At 36.7% G+C, this 21,931-nt stretch overlaps 3 protein-coding genes across 4 annotated transcripts in view; all 3 read right to left on the reverse strand.

The window, feature by feature from the left end:
• LOC109085862 (chromosomal protein D1-like) overlaps positions 1-21,931 on the reverse strand; it is a 166,714-nt gene that overhangs the window by 68,366 nt on the left and 76,417 nt on the right. The window lies entirely within an intron of this gene.
• The window catches only part of LOC122144679 (histone-lysine N-methyltransferase 2B-like), a 170,766-nt gene that overhangs the window by 4,342 nt on the left and 144,493 nt on the right, over positions 1-21,931 (reverse strand). The window lies entirely within an intron of this gene.
• On the reverse strand, positions 7,933-20,192 carry LOC109102508 (histone-lysine N-methyltransferase 2A-like). Of its 2 annotated transcripts, none has more exons than XM_042755805.1 (11): positions 19,812-20,192; positions 15,543-15,609; positions 13,391-14,884; positions 12,952-13,136; positions 11,938-12,045; positions 11,700-11,856; positions 10,474-10,684; positions 10,263-10,315; positions 9,774-10,022; positions 9,543-9,634; positions 7,933-8,233 (listed from the first exon to the last, which is right to left on the reverse strand). In XM_042755805.1, exons 1-11 carry the CDS (start codon positions 20,100-20,102, stop codon positions 8,090-8,092), a joined length of 3,051 nt encoding a protein of 1,016 aa, XP_042611739.1. In that variant the 5' UTR covers positions 20,103-20,192; the 3' UTR covers positions 7,933-8,089. The 2 variants fall into 2 exon arrangements, with proteins under 2 accessions (XP_042611739.1, XP_018971408.2); XM_019115863.2 differs by having other exon boundaries at positions 7,937-8,233; positions 12,952-13,139.

The following is a 21,931-nucleotide window of genomic DNA, read 5'->3' on the forward strand; positions in this document are numbered from 1 at the left end:
TACATGGAAAAATGTTAATTTTAAATGAAATATTACGGTAATTAATAACATTTTCTTTTTTAATAATACGTTACCATAAATTCTTCCTATATGAGACACTGAAGGACTGGAGTAATAGGCTGATATATATATTAATTATATAAATATAATAATGATATTATATAATGATTATATATAGTATATATATATATAAGATTATAATTTATAGAAGAATTATTTGATTTAATAAATTAGATTTAAAAACAATCTGAACAAGATGAGTTGCATGTTTCACAACCTTGTCTTATGGAGTTTGACTACAGTCCGGGCAGAGTTCCAGCTCATGGTTCCAGGACGTGGGTCCGAGGACTTTCACCAGGGGTGTCCACCCACATACGAGCTCTTACACAGAATACAAAAGCATACCACATCTACAAAAGACACAAACGCAACAAAACTTTATTGATGGACAATAAATGCATAAAAAAAAAAATAAAAAAAAATCCAAAAACTGTAATTATTATCACTAGTACATTTAATTCAAGATGGAATTGTGTGACAGACTAGGAGGAAAGTTAAAGCATTTTTGGGACATGTGGCACCCTGTTGGAGGCGAAATAACTTAACCCATGAGGTATTCATTTTGACAGGTTTGTGGAGACGTTTGTCCCTAAACCGGATGGATGGTAGCAGTACAGGCATCTCTTGCACTGGAGCAAAACTGCTAAATGGGGAAGAACAGAACCATCTGCTGTCAAATATTCTATATACACTTGCATGGCTCTTTCGTTTACAGAGATATCCTTCTTCTGCAAATAAAAACACTCTAGGTCTACTTCCATAACTATTCGATATTAGTACTAAATTTAAAAGTGTAAAGCACCTTTGCTGCTTGCTCTTGCGGCCACAAACATGGCAGAACTTGCAGCGTCGGCAGCACACCAGTTCCTCCCTTGTTCTCCTCCTTTGGACGGTCGTCTGGTGGCAAAGCAGAAATGGTGAAAAGGCTCACAGACATCTTGACAGTAGATCATTGGGAAAGAGAACAATTCATCTCAAATTAAAATAAGGATCAACTTTATTCTTCAGCCTAAAATGGACATGACCACTGACATGCTGTAGTACTGTGTTATGAAAGAAAATAGTGTGAGTAAATGATTCAGAGGTATTGAGTGATGTAATGAGAGCTGGATATTACATCATGCTGGCCTTGCTGGCACAGAGCAGACACCCACAAACTGGGGCATGATGGGGCCTGAAGTGAAGAATACTCAATCCTCCCATCAACCCACACATTCTGGATGTGACACAGTTCTCCTGAAAAGTAACAAATACATTTTGTGTTAAAAAAAAACAAAAAGAAAAAAAAAAGAGAAAATAATTTATGGCCAATATATATATTAGGGCTGGGCAAGTTAATGTGTTTTTTTTTTCTGTAGTTATATAAAGCATTTATATTAATTGCGTTACATTTTTCATTAATTAATAACCCAGACAATATTTTATCGCAAGTTAACAGTTTTTAATATTATGAAAGTTCCATTGCTCACTGGCTCTCGGCTGAATCACAGGAGGGGTGGGATGTTGATCAGCACTGGCTTGGGATGGGTGTCAGTCACGCGTCTCAACCAATGAGAGAATTTGGGGTGGGCCTAACTAACGACTGCAGCATGAAGTGCTCACGACTTCATAATTGGGAAATAGGAAGTTTCCGATAGCACTTGAAGGCAGCAGAGAAGCAACGTCCATATAAAATACTATAAAGAGTGTTTGTGATGGAGACATGTTCTGTTTTTCTTAAGAGTCTCATTGTGTTTATATATTTTATTTTTAATATTTTGTACTTCTTTTATGTTAAAATGTACTTTAGTGTTTGTTATGTATGCATTGTTGTGATTTGGCTGCTACCTTGGCCAGGCCTCTCTTGTAAAAGAGATTCTGAATCTCAATGGGACCTCCTGGTTAAATAAAAGGTATAATAATACAAAGAAAGTTATGTGTGTATTTGGGTAATGCAAAATGTTGTTTATGCTGTTTAAGGATAAAAAAAAAATAAATTTTCCACATAATGTACATTATTGTTGCTCCTCTATGCCCCGCCTTTCTAAAACGTGTCGATTTTTACAAAGCTCATCGTTCTGAAAAGTGAGGTTTGCTCTGATTGGCCAGCTATCCCGCGCGTTGTGATTGGCTGAATACCTCAAGCGTGTGACGGAAATGTTATGCCCCCTTAACATATGTGATGCCCTGTCCAGGGACAAACATAAAACCCATTATAAACGTGATATAAACATCATCTATACTCAATTCCTATTTTGGAAGGCCAAATAAAATAGTTTAGCTCTTCTCAACGAAACAGTATCCACACACTGCGGCCTTGAGTGAGCAGAGAACCGGAGGCCTAAAGTGAGCCGCGGCCTTGAGAACGGCACAGCCGGCGGATTCTACGAAAGGAGCAAAGACTAGTGAAACCACATGGCAAAGCTGATGTATTTCCTCATCAACCCAGCTCGGATCAGCTCCAGGCATGACGAAGTGGATATCGTCCTCTTTTGGAAGCCGAACAAAGTAGTCTCGCTTTCACAGTGAAACACACAGCATCTATACGACATTGTGGCGGTATGCCTTGTTTCTTTGCGTGAACATCTGAGCGGCGTTATGCAAATCTTCCCACATAGTGACATAGAGATATGGGGGCGTGTTAGAACGAGCCGTTTCGGGGGGGTGTGGACAAGTCTTAACTTTTATAAAGAATATCTCTTTGGATTTAAGACTTCAGTCTTTGCAACTTTACAGATCTTCTTTATGCACCAAGAGATTGTAAAACTCCAAAGAGGAAGGAAAAATTTAAATTGCATCATATGACCCCTTTAACTTACAATACTGAAAGACGTCTTTCCTTGGGTAGACTGCATTTTTCTTGCCTAGCTTTCTTATGATTAATAATCACGTTTATTTGCATTCACCCAAACTGATTTGGCAAAACTAAAACGCGGGTGGTGAAGAGAATTGCCGTGAAGTGGGAGCGCCACCCAGGCGGCAGAGGATTGTGCGAGGTCTTACAGCCTTCCTTGAGAGGCTACAATGATTTGTGCAAAAAAGATGATTAATTTGTCATTTGTATTGTCTAGATGGCCATAGCTTTCATACAGAACGCTTCTCTCTGATGCCTTAAATACAGGGACAATTCCGTATTAGGCTATACAGAACAGTTGGCAACCCCTATTTTGCATAGATTTTATTGAAAATGTAACTGAAAATGTAACCAGAAGTGTTTTAAGATATATGAATATGCTTTTAAGTTTTTCTTGCCTCATGGGTTTACATTATCTTAACAAGCAAAGCAATTCAACATTAATATCACGGTGTGTCTGTGAAACTTTGAGGTACCTTTGTAGTACAGGGTTCTCACACCTTGGTTAACTTCAAATTCAAGGACCTTTCAAGGACTTTCCAGGTCCAACAGTCTTAAATTCAAGGACTTAATCAGGGTGTTTACAGATATAAACAAGTTAGATTTAAGACTTTTTAAAGACCTTTTTAATAACACCTATATAAAAATTTAAGACCAAACCTCTGATGGAAATCACACATTATTTTACATACATATAATGTAATATTTAATTTGTTATATATATTATATATTTATATATCGCTGTCAAACATGCTATATATTATTACAATATACAGCAAGCTTGTCACATCAGCAGACAATATCCTATACAAAATATCCCCACAAAAGCACCGCATGACCAAGGGTGCGTCTCAATCAGCTCAAAAGCTCATAAATCAGTAGATAGGGTACACGAATTTGGTCACTGGTAAGTTCCCTGACTTACTGCACGTTGGGACAGTGATCACTTGAATTCTAGTGACAGGATTACGTACAGTGTCAACAGACAACATAGTAGAACGTCAACAAGCAAGACCAATCTATATCAATTTTCAATAAACTATAATCAATATTTATGTTGAAATATACTAAAAATCGGTTTGTCCTTTCAAATCTTCTGTCGTGTGTCTATATTTTTAGAGTTGACTCTTGTGGTTTATGTTTCATGCTTCAGAAATGTGACTATTTCCGGCAAGGGAACATATTGAGCGCCGATGCTCCCTAGTTTTTGCGGTGCATTGTGGGATTTTCAGGGAGCGAACATTCCCAGTGCACTGGAAGGTTTTCAAGGTGAGACCAAGATTTCTGGTGGTGTAAACAACTAATTCTGAAGCAATATTTTATTTGTGCTCTGTCAGCTTTTACATTTCTCTAAAAAAATTTTATATTAACCTCAGGATGTTATTTACTTTTATAAGGGCCATATTTTAAACCTTATTAAATGTATGTATCATATTACATGTCAAGTTCTTACAAGTGATCCGTACATTCAATTTACATTATGGCTGTTATCAAACAAATTAATTTACATTGCACAATTACAACTCGCATTAATGTAATGAGATAATGTGGATTAGATTAATGCAATTTTGATTAATGCATCCCGAACACACAAGTCTTTACTCTCCCACTCCCGCACTCGCCCAACCAAGTGTTGTCCCGCGGCGCACTCTGCTGCATTGGGTCCTGTGATTATTGCACTTTTATGCCTATAGCAGTACTTTTAAATGAAAAAATATGATGATCTTGTCTTTGGAAAATATTATTTTATTCGCTCATGTCAGAAACAACAGCGTTTTCTCGGTGCATGAGGCCTTTACAACGAATACAAGCAATTTACCCCCAATCCAGAAGTGGGACGCCCGCAGCAATGCATAACTGACCGCCATAACATAACTGACCAGTTGATAACTGACCGCCAGCAGAAGAACACCGAATGCCATGAGTTACGCACTTGAAAAACAAAGCCCACTAGATAGTGACCATGTGCTGATTCTGAAGCGTCTCTCACGTAGACTGACAAAGGAGTATACTTTAAAGACTTGCACACTCATTGTTCGCGAAATGGAGCTTTTTGCTCATGTATCCTACCTCTCTCATTCGGCACAAATCCAAATATTCCATAATATTTCCATATTTGCGATGTAACATATCTGAATGCTAAACTATTATTTATGTAAATTATAGGGTCTGTGTTTCAGTCGCGTTCCAACGGTGACAGAGGCGCGCGCGCTGATGTTTGATAATCTTTTGATAAAGTACCAACTGCGCTGTCAAGTTAGCAATGCTAGAACTGATGTGTTTTGTTTGTGTGTGTGTGCAAGCAGGCGCGATCACTTCAACTGTTTTCTTATACCAGCAGAATTAACTTTGAGCACTTATGGTCTTATTAATAATGCATCACTGTATAAAGGTCTGGTTTTATTTGTGTACACTCACAATGAAAACTAAACATTGTGCTTTTGTGTAAAATAAAGGAAACAAATAGGATGTCACTTTCTGTCATTTGAGCTTCCTTTCTGTGAACAAAATAAGCCTGTCACAAAACTTAGAAACTCAGCATATATAGGCTGTTACGTGTCGCACTGTTTTTTCCTTTGTTTATCTGTAAACTAAATCAAATATATTTCAAGAACTTATTCCTTGTGTGTATATACAGTTGCACCTCAATAAATTAGAATGTCGTGGAAAAGTCCATTTATTTTAGTAATTCAACTCAAATTGTAAAATTCGTGTATTAAATAAATTCAATGCACACAGACTGAAGTAGTTTAAGTCTTTGGTTCTATTAATTGTGATGATTTTGGCTCACATTTAACAAACCAATTCACTACAAATTCATCTCAAATTAGAATACTTCATAAGACCAATAAAAAAAGCATTTTTATTTCTCTCTTCTTTCTTTGTGAATTGTCGGCCTTCTGGAAAAGTATGTTAATTTACTGTACATGTACTCAATACTTATGAATTAACTTTTCCACGACATTCTAATTTATTGAGATGCACCTGTATGTTACTGCAGATTATATATATATTACCAATGTAACAATATTTAGTATTTTCACATCTAGGTGGAAAAACGTGTAATTTGTACTACTGTCTGCTCAAAATAAATGAAAAGAAACAAGCATAGCAGATTGTTTGTTTTTCCTGTTGTACCGAAATCGTATTGAAACCGTGACCCCCGAACCGAGGGTACGTACCGAATCTTGACATCTGTGTACCTTTCCACCCCTACTCTATAGACCGATAGCCTTCGCTTATGTACTGTTTATTAATAGTTTTATTTAATTGTAATAATACTATACAGTATTACTGTTTTACAGTGGCGGCTCGTGGGTTTTAAAATAGAGGAGGCACTAGGGCTGCACAATTAATCGAAATTAAATCGCAAAGGCAATAAATCATGATTAGGCAGAAGCTGCGATTGTCATGCGTATCTTTAAGTGAAGCACAGTTCTGTGATCAGCAGTAAATCTCCATCCGAAGGCCGGAGGGCACTCTCACACTGAAAATCCAAATATGCCCGAAGAAGAAACCCAGGAAATGCCTATGGCTGCAGCTGAATAAACAGAAGATTTAACTCCTTTCATTGATTCAACGTAACTAATAAACACACGACTATGACAATATATGGTTTATCTAAGTTAATATTAGTATAATTTTCATCATAATAAAGTATATCTATAACGAAATGCTAACAGACATAGCCATTATCACTGCTTAGAATACAATGGAATATTGTGTGCCTTAATTATTCTGTGTAAGGAGCCACATCATCTCACAGAAGGATTTATTTCAAAACACTTTACTGATGTTATGAAGTGAGTTTGAATTAAAAAACATGTTATTAAATGTGGTATTTTCATATGCTCTCAGATGGAACAGCATTTACTACACAGAGCCGTAGTTCACTAAGAAGATATGCAAATAGCGTCATTATCGCGAACGACTTCGTAGATTTTATAATCCTACGGATTATATTGTCTGCGATTATGAACCACGATTTTGCATAGCTTGTCAGAGAAACTACAGCTCTATGTAGTAAATGCTGCTCCACCTGAAAGCAGGTGATGGAGATTCACTGCTATACTGCACAGAACCGACGACTTTACTGACAAAATGTGAATGACAATCGCAATTAATTGCATTCGATTATTGTGCAGCCCCAGGGGGCACACTTATTGTATTGGTCTGGGGGTCCCTGATGATTATTATTTGCTATTGATCAAATCACTTTAAAATGACTCTTTGGTTGCTTTTAGTCAGAAAACGTAAAAGAAAACGACACACACATACAGCACGATTATATAATTTCACTTACCTGGCCTATTACTTGAAGCAAACATCCATCCTTTCAAGTCTGTGTTAAAAGAGCTGACTTCTGTAACGTCAGCCTATATCCAGCTTAGACGTGTTCTCCCTTTATTTTTAATTTGTATATACACTGTTGAAAAGACAGCTTGGTAAATCTGCTGGTGATCAAAATATCAATATCGCTACTCATCATAAGTACTTGGTACATTAGCGCAGCGGGAGACGTTCAAACTAATATCACATAATTTAAGTCTCTATGATGATTGGTTGATACACCAGAAGGGAGGCTAGCCTCCCTTACAAGGTTTCTTTTCTCAACACACCTCAGTGCTGAAAGTGAACAATCGATGCTGATTGACAATTTTTTTTAACCAACGGAGGCACAAGAGCTCATCTCTCCCCCGGCCTCCCCCTCCCCTTCTCTATCACCTAGCAGTTGTAATTACATCAGCAGATTCAGCAGATTCAGCACATTCGCAAAAGAAAAGCGGTGCTTTCCAACTTCAGTAACATGTTATGGTATTACAGCTGTGAAATTACAAACAAAAAAATACACATTCTGAGACATGAAATGAAATGTGAATTTTATTAACATTAAATCGTCCTCCTCCCATTTTCACCTCAAAATTTTGGGAAAGCCGTGCCTCCCCTGCCTCCCCCGACTAACCGCCACTGCTGTTTTACTATATTTTTAATCAAATAATTACAGCCTTGGTGAGCATAAGAAAGAGACTTCTTTCAAAAACAATTAAAATTCCAACATTTAAAATCTAAAAAAAAAAAAAAAAATGTAATCATTCCAAACTTTTAACGGCTAATAAGGTCCTAACTGAATTATATTAATTCAAACTTCATGCATTTTGGATGAACCACAACACACAAAAAACTAAGTTTCTGGTTTTATAGAAAACTCATTGAAATCTCAGTGCTGACCTTGAAGTCCACACGAATCTTGTTCATTGTCCCCTGTGACAGCTTGCCCCTCTGGGTGCAGCCATTGACCTGTGGAGTCAGGACACTGGACGGAGTGTGCTCCACCGAAGTCTGAGAATGAGTAAGAGAGGAGCAATGAGTAAAAGCTTGCTCCTCTTTCACCACTTCACACATCACTTTCTGTGAGTTTGTGCTGTCGCATTCAGTAAGCAGGATTGCTAATCCCAAATGGCCCGCTTTGCACAACACTGGCTGGAAGCCTCTCCAGCTGCAACTGCAGCCTGCGCCCAGGCTTGAGGGAGGGACTTCCTGTGGGGGTGAAGGGAAGGGGGGGGGGTGCGGGTGGGTCCGAGGATGAGGATGGTTCAAGTGGCTCCTGTGTGAATGTCAAAAAAACCAAAAAGAATATGGGGTATATGGAGGGGAGTGGGCATTATAGTGGGACCACAACACAAGCAGGAAAAGGTTTTGATAAAAAGTGGGCAAGAGGAAGACCATCACCAAAACAGAGCATGAGAAGAAAAGAGAAGGCAGACAGCAGAGGGAATCTTTTCCCTCTTCCATCACCATCAGAACTGTAGATGTTCAGAACAACAAAGGCAAAAGTAATACTAGTCCAACAATGTCCTAACCAGGCAGAACGTGATGAGCAAGAATAGTTCTTTGGTCTAAATTTTTGTTCTAAACAGTGGCAACCACAGAAAAACATGTGCATATTTAAATGTTAATTATTCTCGCTAAAGTTAAGAAAGAAATTACTTAATGCCAGAAATGTTATGTAACACCTGATTAGAACAAATGGTTATACTGTAGTTGTGGAAAGACAGGAAGACATGCATCTAGGAACAGGGTAAAAAGCATTTTTGTTTTGTTTTTTAAACAGATAAAGACATGAGATGAATCAGGATTGTAACCAAATGAAGTTAAAGAGGATGACATTTCAGAGATGATTCAGGAATTGGATTAGACCATAAGTGATTGACCAAAATGATAAATGCAAATGCAATGATAAATTCATTAAAGGAATGAAAAATTAAAACAGTATCATTTTCATCATAAAACAGTAATTAGTTTTCAAGTTAGTTTTCATTTTCAAATACTGTAAAAAAAAAAAATACTGTAAAATATTATTTTATTTTACAGTGAAATACTACAATTACAACACATTCTAATATTATTATATTTAATTTGTATATTATTTATTTTTTTATTCATTATTTTTTTTACAACATTTGTGGATAAATTGTACAGCCTTACAAACAACCCCAGCAAACACGGAGCTAAAAAATTTATTCGACTTTTTTCCCCAAACTGATGCATTCCTTGACCAAATACATCGGTTCATTATTGATTATAGCTTGATTAATTGTCAGACGTTTTTCCATTTTGAGATCAGCAAAATCAAGATGAGTTACCATACCTTATTTCTGCGTTGGGCCCAAAAAGCTCTGTAAAGCCCTTGCCGTTTCTGCTTTGTTGCCTCTTCTGGAGCGGTTACAGACGTAGCCACTTCTGGAAAGTAGTTCAAAGTATTGGTTTGGTCTCAGAGAAACTGGTTTTACATGATCAAGCCAACATATCTCAACTCAAAGACAAAGAAAGAGCTGTCCAATGAATATATAATTGTAAGTGTTGATAAAAAAATTCATACCACTTGACTGAGTCTTCTGGATCCCGCTAGCCTTTGTCTTTTCAAAGCTGACACTCTGTGTTTCTGTGTCAGAGTCGTCATACCCCAGCAGTTTTCTGTAGGACTGAGGAGTGACTTGGCGTCTAGGCTGCCTCCTAGTTGGGCTGAACTGGGCCTGTCCTCCTCCATCATCTCCCCCTTCCCCCTCGTTTTCTTCTTCGCTGCTGTTCATGCAAGCAGCCACTGATGGCCGGCGTCGCTTCATCTGGACTGCGTCAAAGAGAGGTGGTCAAATAAAATTAACAAATATGCACGCATAACCAAAAGGCAAGCCAACTTCGTCTGCTTATGTTGGTGGGTACCAGTAGTTTTAACTGCAATATTTGAAATCATATACATTTGATTCACTTTATCTATATAATTTAATAACATTTTGCACTTCCAAGTAACCGAGAGGTTGATAATGAATTGCTAAAAAAAAATTTAATTTTAAATAGGCAAGTAGAATACCTTTGTTAAATCGTCTCATTTTGTTCCGCTCAATCAGCACACACTTCTTTAGGCTGTTAAAAAAATTTGAAAAACAAGTCCAAGAATAGGATCAAGCACTGAAAACACTTTTAAAAAAAGGAAAAAAGGAATATATGATGTGACCCCTTTAAAAGCTGGGAAAGGTTTACTCCATTGGCTACCATGTAATTGACACTATTCGTTCACTTACACACAGCTCTGACGTTTCTTGTTGGGTCCTCCAAATTTGGGCTTGTCCAGACAGAACACACACCTCCCGCAGTCCTCCAGCCGATTGCAGCCCTTGCAGCGCAAGCAGCGTTTTAGCCGACAGCCAAAGGCTGTGCTTTCGTACCTGCGTCTAATTGTCAGCTTCGGCTCAACAGATTCTTCACTCTCAGCTTCTGAGTGAGATGCAACATCTTGAAGAGCCAGAAGGGGCAGATGGAAGAGGGAGAGAGAGGCAAAAGAAAGCATCTAACATAAGAATAAGGGCATTTTGGGCATGTCAAAGTTGGGTTTAGAAAGAAACAAAGTGAACACTCCCTTCTAGACATTACCTAGATACAATACCACAAGTTGGCATTTCACAATTATTATTATTATTAGATAATGACTGTGCACTTTAAATTGCAATCACACGTTATCAATTAATTTTTCAATTAAGGGAAAAAGATATATCCTTAAATGTAGATTTGTGTGTTTTGTGCAGTAGTGCATTATGTGAGCTCTCCAAACAACCTTAGACAATCTTAGGAGGCATTTTAAATACAGTCCACAATGCAGTTTGCATGTGTTGTGCATTATGAATGCAACACACTTCAGGATAATTTTATTTTCACATTTACTTAATTACAAAACCTTTGACCATTACATGCTAGCATATATAAAAAGGATGAGAACATTGCTGCTACACAAAATAGCAAGTTAAAGTTAAGAGTTTAATGCAGAATTACATTATTATTGCAAGCAATTACACTAAATTAAATGACTAATAATAGTAATATTACTAAACATACTACGCAAGTGTGCAATAATAATAACGCAATAATGGAAAGTGGTCCAAAAAGAGAGATATTTTAGGAATTATACATTAAATAAAAAATAAATATTTGTAGTTATTTTAGAATATTTTTATCTAGAATTGTATAAATATTGATAATAGAATATCTGTATTTACAACATTTTGCATTTGTTATATTTATCATTAAATATATTTTTTAAAATCATTCTACCCTCTCTACAATTTGTTTACAAAGCTTTAAAGGAAATCATACACTTTATGTTTCCAAGCCCAGCATGAGCACATATTACAATAACACTGTAACTAACATGAACAAAATATACAATTTCCAGATCAAAAGAGCCCAGATGTCTCCGTGAGCAACTGTCACTTATAATGGATGCGGACAGAATGAGGAAAGGAGAGGTGTGTACCCTCTTCGGCAGGAGAAGCAGTGATCCCCTCTCTCTCATGAAGAGGAAGGGCGCTGAGCCTGGGAATGTCATCAGGAACCATGGCACGTGGTTGTCCCAGTGCCACTGCTGCTGCTCGACACACATGCTTTATACGCGGACCACCAATCAATTGCTCCTATGGAGTTAAAAGGGCATAACGGTAACTCATGATCCAACTAAAAAAAGCTGCAGAGAAATATTTTGTATTGAAGCATACCTGTGGAGCAGCCTCTGGGTTAGCTGGGACTACTCTCTTCCCCCTCTTTCTGCCTCTCTGCACGACTGCCGCGGATCTATCTCTTACTCTCACAGAGTTAGACAGAAGCTGCAGAGCATAAACACCATCATAAGTATAATTATAAAGAGTACTGTGGCATTCACAAAGATAAAAAAGACTTAATGTGTTTATCAGTGTCTGTAAAACTATTTTAAGGTGTCCTTGTTACACGTTACATGTACTTACTATTATAATAACAATTAATTATGAACAAAAAAAAAAAACCAACCCTAAACCAAACCCTAATCCTAACCATACAGCATGTACATATAGTTAATTAATATTATTCAGCACTTAAATGTATAATTACACTGTAACAAGGACACCTTAAAATAAAGTGTAGCCCCAATGTCTTATTTAGAAGAAAAAAAAAAATTCTTCACACTAAGATATCAAGAAGAACAAAAAATAAAGTCCTGGGGTCAACCAACTCTTTTATGCTCACCAAGGCGGATCAATATTATATTTTTTAAAGATGAATTTTTACAGTAACATTGTAAAATATTATTACAATTTAAACATTTTCTATTTGATTATATTTTAGAATTAAAAAAAAATTTCTATGATGACAATTTGATAGCCGAATTTTCAGCATAATTACTCCAGTCCTGGTTTTTATTATTCTCAATGTTGAAAACAGTTCTGCTACTTAATATTTTTGCGGAAACTGTGATACATTTTCGTCAGGATTTTTTGATGAACAGCATTTATTTGAAAGAAAAATCCATTGTAACATTCTAAATGTTTTTACTATCACTTTTGACCAATTTTATGCATCTTTGCTGAATAAAATACAATTTTTAATTTAATAAAAAGAAATTGTACTGACACCAAACTTTTGAATGCTCCTCAGATGAGTCTTTGAAAACAAAACCCATCTTATGCATACTGTCAGAACTTGTCAAATACATAGTGATTTGTACAAATGACACAAAGCACTGTTTGTATTCTGACCTGAGCTGATTTGAGCTGTTTCTGTTGGTCGATTTTAATTAGTTGGACTCTTGCTCTCTTCAGCAGGTGGAACATCCTCTTATTGGCCCTGGAAATACTCATTCTCTGGGTGTTTCCACCTTGCTCCACCATCATCTGGGCACTTTGTGCAGTCATTTCAGTGGTGCCTTCAAGGCTGGTAGTCTCTACTGAAGGAACAAATTACCTTAGGATTAGGAGCCAAAACATTTGGAGAGGGTTTGTTGTTGTTAAACATTGATTTCATCTTTAATCTTGTTAATTATTGCATTTGCATGCAAAGTACTTATTGTAGATTTTATTTTATTTTTTTTTTTTACTGTAAAGCACTTTGAGGTGCATTCCTTGCATAATAGGTAGTCTACAAATAACTTAGTATTATTAGTGGCATAATACTCAAACATGACAGAGAAAGCCCTACCGTTCTCCTTAGCAGGGCCTTCTGCCAAAGATGCAAGCGGCATCTGATCAGAGAGTTTCCCAACATGTATGGTTACTTTTGGCACCACTCCTGGAGAATACATGTCTTGCAATTTGAGATCAGACTTTCTTCCTCCCACATCAAGAGTCCCTCCCTTAGCACCGTCCTCTGTTAGCTTGGAGCTTGCACTGGCAATCCGCTCCATCCTTCGTTTTGTCAGGCATGCTGTGAGCTTCTTCAATTTCCAGTATATCTTATAGTGGTCTGCAGATTGGCCAAGTCTCCGACCCCTCCCGCGAGGACCACCAGACAGCCCAGAGGAACTCAAAATGGGTTTGACACCCTGCGATTGCACCTTTTCCGAAACAACTTTTTCATCGTTGTTTAGGATCAGCAGTTCTTGTGCGGTCTTCGGCTTGCTTCCGGAATGAAGGGTTTGGAGCTCAATATTCGGTTTCCCGAGAACCATCGGGATCTCAGTAAGAGCCGGTTTCTTTGGGGAACCTCGTTCTGGAAGAGCAGACATGCGCTCATCATCCATGAACCTCTTCGGGACCTTGATGACCCGAGAAGATCGAGCACTAACAATTGGTCTAGTGGAGTGTTTAGGCTGTTCAGCTTGGCTTCCAGGCTTGGATCCCTCAATCTCTCCAACTGGCTGTTCCTGTCCTTCCACTGGTTGCAGCACGTGTGTAGAGTCTGTCTCTAGAGCAAGTCGCTGTCTCTTTCTTGGCATGCTAGAGGCCTGTCCTTGACTGTGAGGTACTCTGCGGCGCACCTCCTGTTGCAGTAACTTTCTTCGTCGCCTTACAAAAGGCTTCTTTTGGGAAGAACTTAAACTATCACTAAAAGAAGGTCCTGCATCTCCACCAAGAGATTCTAGAAGCTCATTATTTGCATCTGTCCTTTTGCCCCTTCTCTGTTTGGCCTTTGGTTTTGAGGATACAGCACCTGTCTGATCACTAGCAGCCATTACCTCTGTCTTGTTCCTGTGGGTCTTAGCATATTCTGTTGAAGCTCTTTGGTTTTGGGTGTCTCTAACTCTGGAGGCTCGCTCTTTACCTTTAACCAGTGTTAAGCTCCACACTAATTTGCCCTGCCTTGTCCGTCTGTCTACTGCACTGGAACCACGCTTCTTTGTCCTTCCAGTCATCCCCTCCTCTTCAAAAGCCCCATCAGCATTTTCATCATTTTCTGTATTTAAGGAGACCCATGTTCCCTCTGTCTGGTTCCTGAGTACCCTGCCATTTCTCTTACTTGAGCTGCCCTGTTTCAATTGTTCATCTTTTTCCACAGATGGCCTTTGTGACTGTTCCGTTACCTTCTTGGTCACCTTCTTGGCTGCCAATTTAATAACCATTTTGGGCCTCACAGATTGTCGGGTCGTTATAGAAAATCTTTTGCCTTTCATGTCAGATTTTTTCAATAGTGATGATTTTAGATGTGGCACCAAAGGTGGTTTCACCTGTGAGTGTGCCAGTTTAAGGGGTCTGCCTTTAGAAAAGAGAGACAAAAATCTATTAAAACATTTTAATTTTAATAAAGACAATAAAACTAAAACAAGAGGCAAGAAAGCATAAACCATAATTAATCATGGCAGTCCCTTCAAATTGTTTTTTTTTTTACTGAATTAATTATTCTCAATTAGGGATGCATCAATATCAAACTTTTGTAATAATACTGTTACTATAAATATTAGGCGTAGGTAATCTTAATGTAAAAAAATGCATAAATTAATGCACAACTATATAGCCAATCAGCCGATAAACATCCAACATCAACCAATAAATAAGGAAAAACAAACAAATATCAGATATCAGAATAACTGACATTGTGTACTATGAAAATAGTGATGACTGTCTGAGCAAGTCCCACTAATTAAAAGTCAGAATACAAGAAAAACACTTTTCTTTAGTGGATACAAACTCAATTCCTGGAGGCCCACAGCTCTGCACAGTTTAGTTCCAAACCTAATCAAACACACCTGATCCAGCTAATCAAGCTGTTCAGGATCACTAGAAACTTCCAAGCAGGTGAGAGTTGGAGCTGGTTGGAGCTAAACTGCAGAGCTGTGGTCCTCCAGGAATTGAGTTTGAGACCACTGGTTTACACCATCAAAATATTTAGACATGGAAACAACTGAAACACTCACTTGATGAGCCTTGTTCAGAACTCGTGGACCATTGACCATCCACTCCAAAGCCTGTGAAGTCTCCCTCCTGAGAAGAATGATAGATAAAATATAACACCACAAAACTACATGTAGACCGTTAGTCTATTTTATTAATTTAAATCAAATTATAATTTAAATTATGTAGGAATGGGACATTTTGATTATTTACACAATTTTCCCTTTCTCTCTGCACTGGCTAATCCAATAGTAGTAATGTTTGCAGTCCATTATATTACTCAGTGCTGAGTACAATGGCAGATGGCAGGACTACAAAACCCCTGCTTGACTGATAACACTGGAATTATACAGAACAAATAATCAAACAAAGGCATCAGTTTCCATGAGTATTTTATTATTAAAGGCCAGGCTTCGTATACAACAACAAAATATGTAACATGGGATCCCTGCTTCATTTCTCAAAAAGATTGAGTGGTGAGAAATGCTGACACAGAAGAGTACAATACACACATCACAGTACTAAATTAATATAAACTGAGAAGGAGGTTTTGAGTTTTGAAAGTTACAGCTTTATCATAATAAATTTAACTTATAACTCAAAAGCTGCTTTTAAAAAAAGCACTGAAAACAAACTGAAAATAAGAACAGGTAAATGTCAAAACAAACCAATTTAAAATGTATTGTTTAATTTTACAAACGATTACCAAGGCACCCAAGTGCAACTAGTAAGCAGTAACAACTTAATAACATCAGAAAAAATTAGCAATACCCTAAAGAGTAGGATATTTCCAAAATACAACACAAATTAAACACTAAATCTCTAAGTCTCCAAGCTAATCTAATCTATCAGTCTTTTTCAAAATCCTCAGGAAAAAAAAATGTCCACACTTGGAAACATCAATACATGTCAGCATCACCTGCCATAAACCATTCAATGCTACTTACAACTGCTCATGGGTCAAACTCAAAATGATTCAGACTTCAGAAATCAAGTCCAGTTTTTCATATCCACAAAGTGCAACTGTCCTTTTGTGTAAGGATGATGCTGGAAAGTCCTCTGATTGCAGATAGCTCCGAATTACAAAGCACAGATTCGGATTGCATCAGTCTACAAGGTGTGATGTCAAAGCTCAACATGAGCTCTGTGCTGGTTCAGCTTTGAATCAGACTGCATTCAAGCTTTCAGTGCATCGGTTTCACTGAAATAGCTACGGGAATTTCTGAAAATGTACCCTGTAAAAAAGAAAAAAATTCTAGCAAGGATGGTGCTCACTACCAAAAAAAAAGAACACAATCTGTTGTACAAAGTGTTTTACATGCCTTCTCTAATTCCTCTAATTGGTATTTCATACATTTTTAGTACAAGGTCTTTTAATATAATACTAAAAATGTCTACCTTCAGTTTATGGTATGTTTGCTTTGATTTTTTATATTGCTAATAACCTTTCAAGATTATAACATTTACTGAACAGAAGCTATTTCTACTTTATTATCCATAGTTATGGATTAGTTATGTTCTATGTTAATACATAAGCATTAAATAACCTACAGCCTGGTCTTTTGAGCAATGTTCATTGTACAAACCTTCTCATTGTACACAAGTAGAGCTTGAAGAAAGCTTTGATCATAAAACTATAAGCATTTTCATATTTCATAAAATCTGTAATTTTACTTTTACTTAAGTATATTTTGTTTGAAGTATTGTACTTCCCTACATTTTAAAACACATTAATTACTGAGTAAAAAAAAAAGCCAAAAAAAAAAAAAACAAATTGCTCCCTGGATACTACTGCAGTAATTAATGGGCAGGAGGACAAACTGGCGCTAAAATCACAAGAAAGATGCAGACGGACAGACAGGCGTTATGGTGCAGACGCCGCTGAAAACGAAACCCCGTCATATTCTGATGTTGAACTTGAAGGAAATGAAGTGAACCCCTGGCCATATTTATACTCTATTATGCAGTGTAAGCTGTGCTTACCTAGGGAGACCAAACTAGCAGCTTATAAAATCTCAACAAGACATCAACCCTTCGCAAGCATGTAGAGGTAAGCGAAATAACTGCATCGTTGCATTGGTGGTTAAAATGAAGCTTTTACATTTTAGCAAGAGGTTTTGCACAAATTAGCCAAAAAGACAGTGGTGCGGAGTGTGCAAAATATATCGTCTGCGATAATATCATAATTGTTGTTTTAATGATGTGCGCGCGCATTTATAGTGCGTTCTTTCACTGTGTAATACAGTCTTGTTAAATGCATTTAAAATGATCACAAAATTGAAGATATAGGGGCAGAAAATTTACATATTAATAAAATTTCATATAGTAAATAAAAATCACACAAAGAATGCCGTCTTTTCCTCCAAAAATCATCATGATTACATATACATATATACACACACATATACATATATATATATATATATATATATATATATATATATATATATATATATATATATATACACACATACATACATATATATAATATATATATGTATGTATGTATATATATATATATATATATATATAGATATATATATATATATATATATATATATATATATATATATATATATATATATTTTTACAACAGGTCAGTAAACAAGTTAATTAAGAGACTTGTGTTTTAGACACCATATTGCCTGTTTTTGTCTATTTCTACAACAAAAACTAATTCCAAACACAGCCACCAAAGCACAGTTTTGTATCTCTGAGCAACATGACAGTGTTTCCTTCCTGAATGAATCAACTGTTTAAATGACTCGGTTCAATGACTCACTTATTAACAGTGACTTGCTGACACATACTGGCCATTTTAATTTCACATTTAAAGTATCTTTTGATTTTTTTTTTTTAATAATTAATTTCTTATAACTTCAAATGAGTATTCAACATTTTATGTCGTGTATATCAAAACATTATTCATGCATTTGTAACTGCAGGTTAAATGCATTCTTGTCCTGCATTAACAGTGTGTAAATACATCTAAATGCCACTTCCGATGAAGCTTCTGTATTTCCTCTGCATTGAAAAGATGAGTTTGTTGATACTGATTTGCCTGGTAACAGCCCAAATGTCTCATTAGTCTAAATAGCTGATTCCTTTAATTAAAAACAACTAGTTTGAGATTAATAAGCCCTGTCCCATTTTTGCCTCCCTCCCAGTGTTAAAATGTAACTAAGTAATTTTTACTCTGAGTAAATTTTAAATGAGCTACTTTTTACTTTTACTTGAGTAGATTTTTAGACTGGTACTTTTACTTGTACTTAAATAAAATTTCATTCATGTAATGGTACTTTTACTTGAGTAGAATATTTTCGTACTCTTTCCACCTCTGCACCTTACTCAGTAGTCAGTTAAACCGATCTAAAAATCACACTAATTTAAAATACAAGCTATCAGAATTACATTAACTTTTTGCCATGTAAATAACATACTGCACCAAATTTCAAGTTTTTTTTTTTAATTCTCTTCTAATATGAGCCATAAAACCTGACATATCAAATACAATACAACATATGAAAACTTTTAGATTTCTTTCTAAAGTATTATTTCATATGTCAAGCTTTACTTGGTTAACCTCTTATTTAACAGAATTAAAAGTGGACAAAAAGCACTCCTTGAGTACATGCAATTCAAATTAAGCAGTTCTTACTGTACTAAACGTTTTACTGAATGAAAAAGAAGTTGAACAACACTTCTAGCACATCGTGACTGATTAAAAAGATTACTTTGAAGCAATTAACTTGTCTGTAAACACCGCTAGCAGACGGATGTAGGCTTTTTTGTGAACATTACATATTTTAACCATACTAACAAAGACGATTCCCGACAGAACGCACAAACAATAACTGTATCATATTCCGGATGCACGCCACGCCTCCTAACATTTGAACTAAACATGTAACAAATACTATCGATTGAGAAAAACAACACTTACATTTAATCCCAAAGCCTACAACTCCACACAAACTCCCTTAAAACTAATCAGCGGACCCCACGCTCTCACTGAACCGCAAACAATCCCAGTAGCCACGGCAACACCGCCAACCGGAGCTAAACACCCGCCACGAGAGCTCGACAGCCCGGCAAAAGCCCAAGATACGACTGGCGTCTCTTTAAACGCTTTACGGAGACTCCATCTCTGTACGTTAATCCGCGAAGCTTACGACCGTGCCGCTATAATCAGGTGGCTGCATCTCTGCAGGAACTGACACCAGCAACTCAGCGACATACTGATGATGCACTTGCCGCGCGTGAGTACTGTAACTGTTAACGTTATTTCTCACCTCATCGCTCCCGCTCGTGCAGAATCCCGCCTCGCGCTGGCGCCGGTGTTTCTCCGCCAGCCCGAGCAAGCGCGACAGTGACGGATCCTCTCTCAGCGTCGCTCTAACGTCGACGGGCCTCGGCCCTTCTGTGTCTTCAGCTCTTACACGACCGACGTGAAAGCGTTTCTCCGTCTTCAGCCGGCTCCGAGACGTCCATGGCCGACCTGGGAAACGGCAGCGAACGGTGGCGGAGGTGTTTACGGTCGCTACAACAGCCGAGGCTGGTAATCCGCCTCCTGCTGCCGCCATTATTACATACCACAACAACAACTACGGCGCTGAGCTCTCGAGTGGAACAAGATGGAAAGGCGCGAGATAGTGGAGGAAACGCGCGGCATCATGGGAGATGGAGTTTTTCTTTTTGTTGGCCTTTGGCCTCTGCGCATAATGGCGCACCATTCTGTAAATAGTTAATAATAAAAAAAATCAACTGTTTAATGCAGTTTAAACAGTTTAAAGTTTGACATATGAAATAAAAGTCATACTTTTTTTTAATGTAACAGTTTATTGAACTTTTAGTTACAAAAATATATTTTTTAAAAAGTATGCATGTGTTTTATATTTTGTTCCATATTTGATTCATTAGGCTTTTATGGCTCATGTAGTATGCTACAGGAAAATATGTAGCTCAAACATAAATGTGGAAAACACCTAAAATTTATTCAGAGGGCCAATTTGATCAAAATATGCCAGCCTATTTGGTGCTAATATTTTTTTTTATAACAGCATAAAATACTACTTGCATGCATTTAATATCAGTTGTCACTTTTTATTTCCCAATATTATTAATCATTATAATAATGAGATATTTTAATGTTCAGTTTTATGATGTTTTATGATCAAAGCTCTGTAGTTTTTATTGTGGGGGAAAATATATAATGCAATGAAATACAATGATGACTAATAAACATTGCTCAAAAGACCGTCGTGTCATATTTGTTTCTTAATTTGAACATGGATTACGGAAAATTAAGTTGCTTCAGTCCAGTAACTGTTAATATTGAAATATTACTAACAATATAAAAGTTATTCATTCTTAAGTTTACCTTATAAAACTCATTAAAGATTTCACAGCGAAAAAGAAAAGCGTACCACAAATTGAAGGTATACCTTCGATATACCAATATATATGTTTTTTTTACTTACTAAAAAAGTATAAATTAGCAGTCAGAGTGTAGAAGGTTTTTAATGCAAATTTTCTGATCGTGTTCATAATGTAGAAGCCATTAGAAATTAATGTATCATATACCCCGTGGTGTACTTTAATAATTACTTTGTTACAGTAGGCCTACTTAAGTATTTCTTGAAGTATCTGTACTTTCCTTGAGTTTTTTATATTTCAGCCACTTTTTTTACTTTTATTCCACTACATTTCCTAATTAAAAGGTATACTTTTACTCCGATACATTTCCCGAAACATATTCGTTAGAAGTCAGAAGAACAAGGAATGCAGGTTTGACGAATCAGTGCTCTGGCCTCTGCAAGTTAGACTCCTAAAAACATGCAGCGCACAACTGCGGAGGATTTCATTTTATACTGACGTCGAGTCTGGGGGTCTGCGATATACAGTATTTCTTCTGCGATGATAATATGGTAAGTGTTGTTTTAATGGTGTGCGATCTGACATTAAACATTATCAAGTATATCACTAATCTCACACACACAGAGAGAGCATGCACGGGATTTATTAGTCTATTAAAACTCAAAATTCAAGGCATTCTTAAATTGTAGACGGCAAAAATGCTTCTGTATGCTTTTTATATTTATATAATTTAATATAGCTAATTTAATCTATTAATCACACAGAGTGTACAGTTTTTTCTGCTGATATCAGCATGATAGCTAATTTAATAATCATTTTATACAAGTTCAGTAAAGTTAGCAATATGTGACTTACATTTTAGACATAATATTGCTTGTTTTTGCTTAATTTTACCAACGAAGATAGTTCCAAATAAAGATCACAGCAATGTTTTGCGTCTCTGAGCAATGGTGTTTACTTATTGAATGAATCAGCTTTTTGAACGAATCGGTTGAATAAATGATTCAGCGATTCACTCATTAACAGAGTCAAATGC

Source organism: Cyprinus carpio, unplaced genomic scaffold, assembly GCF_018340385.1.
Source record: "Cyprinus carpio isolate SPL01 unplaced genomic scaffold, ASM1834038v1 S000006749, whole genome shotgun sequence".
NCBI classification, from domain to species: Eukaryota; Metazoa; Chordata; class Actinopteri; order Cypriniformes; family Cyprinidae; genus Cyprinus; species Cyprinus carpio.

What these genes read in the sequence shown, in the direction of transcription:
- LOC109102508 (XM_019115863.2), bottom strand. Translation starts at nt 20,102, where the DNA reads ATGGCGGCAGCAGGAGGCGGATTACCAGCCTCGGCTGTTGTAGCGACC. An exon ending in AATGAGACGATTTAACAAAG is followed by an intron (nt 10,023 to 10,262) that starts GTATTCTACTTG and finishes TCTTTGACGCAG; the next exon opens with TCCAGATGAAGCGACGCCGG. An exon ending in GGGCCCAACGCAGAAATAAG is followed by an intron (nt 8,234 to 9,542) that starts GTATGGTAACTC and finishes ACTCATTCTCAG; the next exon opens with ACTTCGGTGGAGCACACTCC.